This window comes from Dromaius novaehollandiae, chromosome 1, assembly GCF_036370855.1.
Source record: "Dromaius novaehollandiae isolate bDroNov1 chromosome 1, bDroNov1.hap1, whole genome shotgun sequence".
Lineage (NCBI taxonomy): Eukaryota > Metazoa > Chordata > Aves > Casuariiformes > Dromaiidae > Dromaius > Dromaius novaehollandiae.
In genome coordinates, this window is record NC_088098.1 from 126321179 (window position 1) to 126327429 (window position 6251).

Consider the following 6251-nt stretch of genomic DNA (forward strand, 5'->3'; position numbering starts at 1 on the left):
TTGCTCATTGTGCAAAAGCAGCTGCAAATTCATGGGCATTTGACATTTATGAAATTAAGAACTTCAGCTTGTTTCACATTTAAATGGCAAGTGACCAGCCGTCTCTTTCACATGCTGGGTCTCCCTTGTTCCTTTGCTCAAACAGGGGATTCCTGAATTCAGGCGAACTCTCTGCGTGTCCCTTCATGATTATCTATGTCATGTGTTTTTTTGGTTTTGAGTCTGCCACTGAAAACGCTTCAAGTGTGTTTATATTTGTGCTGGATTTGGTCTGATGCAGTCATGACAGTCCACAGTCACTTTACAAGGACAATCTTGAAATAGCTGCCAGTGCAACCCCATACAGCAGCAACAGCTCATCTTCTTTACAGTCAGGTGGATGGCTGTGGCCAGGCTGTAAGGGGAAGCAGTGAAGTCCCAGGCAGAAATGGTATAGGCAGTATTTCAAAGGGGATAGCATCTCAGCCTCTCCAGCCTGGCTGTGACATTCAGCAGTTTTACCTAGGTGCCTGAACTGTTTTGACTTGGTTTTTGACTGGCAGTGGGTTGGTTTTCCCTGGAAAAGGAGACTTCAAGTGCCAGTGTTTCCTAGAGAAAGGAGGACTACACAAGCCAGAAGTGAAGGGCTGGCTGGCAGGGGAAGTAGTATTTGTTCAGGAAAAAAGACCAGGTGCTTTTCAGGCACCATCTTCTGTGTTATACCTTAGGAAAGGGTTTCTTGTTTCCAAATTAAAATTATGTTATTTTCTCAGTCTGCTGACAAGTCTGAGAGGTTTTTTTGGGATTTCAAAAAACAAAAGCACTTGTTCCCTAGGAAAAGAGGGGGGAGCATGAGGACCACCTTTTTTTTTTTTACTTAAAATTACACATTAAAGTTTGAGTGGTTTTCTTGTGGCTCTGCTCTGTAGAACACAAACTTTTGTAACCCTGCCCCTACCTGAACCTCTCTCCCCCCCCTAGTCTTTAATGGAGCTACATTTCAGAAGTTGGTATAACCTGCTCTGCAGTCAGTGAAAGTTTAGGTTTCTGTTTCATTTTCACTAGACTCTGTTGCTACCGCAGTGTGTATGTTGGCATCCCAGTTCTGGACAGTGCTTAACTTGAAATAAAACACACCCTTAAACATCTTAAACATCTTGATGCTTTCCAGAATTAGTGCTTACTAAACTAAGCAGCATAGATAGCCTAGTTAAAACTTTGGCAAACTCAGAGTGCTTTCAAAGTTAGCATTTGGATTTGTAAAGGGTAGACGTTTTCCTGAGAACCAACATTCCTCTTGTGCTGTATCTCACTTATCACCATAACTTGGTGCCAGATACTATTTTAGTTTGAAATCAATAGCCAAGTTGATTCATCACAACAAGAAAACATCTAGAGTACTCACACCTGTCAGACAGCAGAAGAGGGTCAATTTTTATGCTTTGTATGTCATTGATCTTTTCACCTGTGCCTGAAATCCAATCTTGTACAGACCCTTTTCCACATGGCAGCTTTCCTATCCTGACACCAGTCCATCACATCTGCCTAAATTCATCTTACCCACACCCACAGTGTTGATGGACTGCAGGTCTAGAGATCTTGTCATTCATTTGTTCTCCAAGCAAAAGATTAAAAGACCATCAAGAATATAATTCTGTTACTGTTGCACCTACCAGAGGAGCTTGAATGACTCATTTTACCACTCAGAAGGAGACAACTCCCTGTTTACTGGTGGCTTTGTGCTTCTAAGCTGGAATTAGTACCAGATAGATAGGTGTTATTACAGGTGATGAGAACAGACTCTTCAGATCTTTTCTTGTGGCGCCAGTAATTTTGTCCTCCTTTTCACCATTGCAGGAGATAGATATACTGTAGGGAGGCAAAGAAAGGAAATAGTCTACCTATAACTATTTAGCTCCATGACAACCTTTTTCTTTATTTTTTATTGTGTTTTTGCTCTTGTGATCACACTAGGTAATGCATATGCTGTAATAACAATCAGAAGTCAGAGAAGAAAATAGAGCTGAGTGCAGTTACCTTGGCCCTCCCCTAATGCAGAGATGTAGTCTGCAATACATACCCAATCTCTAGCTGATGCTCTGTTCTTACAGGTGAAACAAACTGGACTCTGTATAGCACACTCTGACCATCCTTGCATTCCTCTGCTTCTCTGCTTAGAGCCAAGAGGCTGGTTCTGCAGTTTATTACTGTCTGAAGTGCCTGGACAACAGATGATGGGCCTTAACAGAATGATTTCCTTATTTTGCAGACTGTTGCTGCGAATCCCCCATTATAACTTCAACATTGTGGTGATGGACAAGCACGGAATGGACAAGGAACGCTACCCTTTCCCAGCAACACCAGCTGAGCTCTTTGCACTTATTGACAATTTTCCCTTGAGGAAAGAAGAGATGAAACTGCAAGCAGAAATTGGCCAGTCATGTCCTTAATTCAGAATTGCAGGGCTTTCATTTGTCGGTGAATTTTTTTATCCACATAATTCTCCCCTTGGTGCTACACAAAGCATGGCCTTTTTCAATCACTGATGTACAGATTTTTTTTGTGTGTATTGTTAAGTCTGTCTTGTTGTGTAGCTATTCGGCATAGACATATGCATGATGCTTTTTTTGTACTTTCAGCCATCTTTAAAGAAATTTCTATGTAGAATTATTATCCAGTGGAATTGCTTGTACAGACAATGAAGAACTGAGGCACGTCTCCAGGAGTTTATTTTGGATTTTTCATTCAGTGTAAAATTGGAGTTTCTTTCTTACTGTTTTTAAGTCTTTTTATTAATAAAATATTGTTTTGCAAACAGATAGTTGTCTAAAATTCCTCTCGGAGATAAAGCTGATCAATAGAATTCAAAAGTTGGATCAAAATATACCTCTGCAAACCACTGTAACAGAGACAACAGCCTCAGATTTAAAGTGTAGAGCAACTCAGCAATGTCTTTCAGTTCCACTATAATATAGTTTATCACAGACAGAAAGCATAGCTGAAGGTAACACAAGTATCTGTTTTCAGCAGCAGTGAGGAGAAAATAGCTGATGGCAGGACTATGGAACTCAATGACAAAAAGAAAAAGGAAGAGGGAGGAACAGTAGAAGATGGACAATAATTAGTAGGGGGCCACACACTGAAGTCACAGAAAACAGTGCTTTTACGTGGTACACTTCTGCATCTGGCTTTTCATGTCCAGTGACTTGGCATAACAGAATTCCTTCCCTTCTTCATCTTGGAGACAGATCAGCCAGTTGATTTGCTAGCAGGGGAACATTTATCAAGGATTTATCATTTCCAGATCGGTGAAAATATTTGTTTGAAAGTCATCACTTACAAATTAACAAAAAATTTCACTGCTTAATTAAGAGTGTTAGGAAATACTCAAAAAAAGGAAACAGTTTCCTTTTGTTTTATTATAGCCTACAATCTCACCAATCAATTGCAAAGAATATGCATCCTGCCTGAAGAATATAAGCCGAAAGGAATGAAGAGTGTGAGCTACAGCTTGGGACTCCTGCTTACAGGCTGCTAATAATCTGATATGTAATTTGATGTGCCTTAAAAGCAATATTCTGATAGCTGTGTTGTTCATTCTTACCACTCAGAACACACCCCTTTCAGCCAAATGCTTGTTCATCTTTGACCCTGAAGCAGACTTAATTTTACGCTCGTGTCAGCAGGGGAACAGTTTAGCAGCATCTATAATCAGAACCTTACCAAAGAGCTCAGGCTTTCCACACTCTCTGAAATTATCACAGCTCTTCTAAAAAGGCTGCTTCTGCAAGTTTGGGGGGGGGGGGGGGGTGGAGGGGGGGGGGCAGCTCTGACACAAGCTACAATGCTACTTAAGTGCATGGAGCGGGTCTTCTAAACAGCATGGTCTGCTTCTGAGGTTTTTTTTTTTTTTTTTTTTTTTTTTAGGAGACTTAAAAACTAAACATCCAAGCACAGTGAGGCCCAGGTGATGACTGTCTGCAGTGCTGATGTCAAAGGCAAAGAAGATTCAGATAGATATATCCTGAACACTGCAGGTTGGGGGGGGGGGGGGGGACATGCGCTGCCTCCCCCTTGGCCCACAAGAGAAGCCATCGCCATCTGTCATAGCTAGATAGACACCACATGGGAGTCCCCCAGGCTTAAAGCATTCCCACTCTGGCAATGGTTGAGTGGGCTGCAAAGATGCATTACCCGCCCCCCCTCCCCCCTCCCCCCCAGCCTCTGCTGCTTAAAGGGTTCAGGAAGCTCAGCTGTGTCACTTGTCCAAGGTGTAGGGCTAAGTGCAAAGCAATCAAAGCAGGAAAGGAGGAGAAGAGCTGCACCCTAAGGACTGTGACATGACAACCAGCCTGCTAGGAGCTAGGCCTTGCACTATAGCCTCTTGTGATGCTGGGTTTGCAAGGATGTGTGAGTGGAAGGCAAAGAAGGTTTCCCTTGACAGAGCTTTCTGAGGGTTGCCATCAGGAACAAGATGTAAGGACAGGTTTGGTGACAAAAGCAGAGAGTGCATTTCTGTTCCAGACCTGGCTGAGTCAAAAAGGAGGTAAGTCAGTCCTGGATGTGCTATAGAAACGCAAGGAGGATATAACAGTTGGTGGGTACAACTGTATTCTAAGTTTCCTTTCTACTGCTGCCCGTGTAGCCCTTGTGGTCAAGGGGAATGTGAAGGCTTGCCCCATGAGCCTCTCCAGCACATGCTCAGGGGCAGGAAATAGTGTGTTGCAAGGGAGAAGCACCAAGGTTCAGCCCCGAGCTGGCCACAGCAGCCACTGCCTTTGTGCCGGTGAAACTGCATGAGCAGCTCAAGCGAAGCCCCAACATTTACAGCCATCAGTTCTGGGACTGAGCTGATAGAATTACTCCAGCACAAGCAGCTTACGGCCTGTGTATCTCTCCCTGTGTGCTTTGAGCTTGAAACCCTTACAAACAAAGCATTTTATAGGCGCTACTTCCTTGTGAGACAACACAGCCACCTATTTTAAGAAAAGAGGTCAAATCTCTAAGAGCTGGTACTTCACTGCTTACCTGAAAGTTGTATAGAGTTGGCATTTTTTTCTTTTCCAACTAAAAGAAACTAGAAATGGCTGGGCACACCAAATCACTTCCTGCCTGAAGTGTGGCACACAGAGCAAACAGGGTAAGAACACATCCATAGAAGGACTGCCATGGCCACAGTTTTCTGGCTCAAGCACTTCGGCACGTGTGTGCCCACAGTATGAATGCACAAATGGACAGTTTTTCCCCTTTACTAGTAAGCAAAATGTACATCAACGGATTTCCAGTGACTTTTTGACAAAAGAAAAAAACTTAATGGGTCTGACTTTTCTACTATATTATTCCAGTTATAATCTGCTGCAATTCCATTTTGAATTAGGTACAGAATCAACACATCATAGTCATTTTTCATGACTGGGTGAACAGGCATGGGGCTTTAAGATTACTACGGTCAAGAAAGTGATTACAATCCCTAGGCTGTTAAAGCAAATTGAAATAAATGGATGAAAGCACATCAGTGATTGGATTACTAGTTGTAGTTTTAGACAGAACATCTACTAAAATCTTCTGATTAATAAAAGTTGTTCTTGATTAGAAATATAAGCTTTATGGCATTTTTCTGTTGCACATTTTTGTGGGGTGGAATGGAACACTGAAAAACATTATGTGCCATCTCTTTTGGTTTTGGAGTCAAATCAGCTTGCATGTATGGTATGCAGGGATGTGACAAATTTGCCATTTGGGGAAGGAGTGTTTGAACAAGAGACTTAGCATTCCTGGCTTTAGCCCGGCATTTATATATTCAAAATTCCAGTAATTCATCCTGTAGACTTTTTGTCCCAGAAAAAAATAACGCTGTGTCAACAATAGTACATACACTAGTGCACTTTTTTTTTTTTTTAAATGTAACAGAAAATTCATCTCACCCAATGTAATACAGGCTTGAGTCTTTGTTGTACTACCAACATGGCTTTTCTTGCCTTCTCTGCTAATCCTACCACTGCTCTCTATCAAAATGCAAATCCTGTTTAAAGGGTGAATTTGGTTGGAAGAATTGAAGGCTGAAGCAAGACCTGTAGTGAGACTTGCCCCTTCCCCTCCCACCTCCAGCCTGTTCATTGCAGTAGAAGTCGCAGATCGCAGTGTCTGGATACGGCCGAGGGCTGGAGGCCTCCTACAATCTGAAGACACGTTCCAGTTTTGAACATGTTCTGAACAACCGAAAGAATTCAATCATTTCAGGCCAGAAAGGAAGTTCATGTTTCTGTCAAGCA

At 42.3% G+C, this 6251-nt stretch overlaps 1 protein-coding gene across 3 annotated transcripts in view; it reads left to right on the top strand.

Annotated features, from left to right (window-relative positions):
- SRPX (sushi repeat containing protein X-linked) overlaps positions 1–2798 on the top strand; it is a 49677-nt gene extending 46879 nt beyond the window's left edge. For 2 of the 3 annotated variants that reach the window (XM_026104125.2, XM_026104126.2), the window contains one exon: positions 2249–2798. In XM_026104125.2, the coding sequence (XP_025959910.1) occupies positions 2249–2429 (181 nt within the window). In that variant the 3' untranslated portion in view covers positions 2430–2798. The remainder of the gene's footprint in view (positions 1–2248) is intronic. The other variant, XM_064497692.1, reaches the window with a different exon arrangement.
- Positions 2799–6251: the final 3453 nt, after the last annotated feature.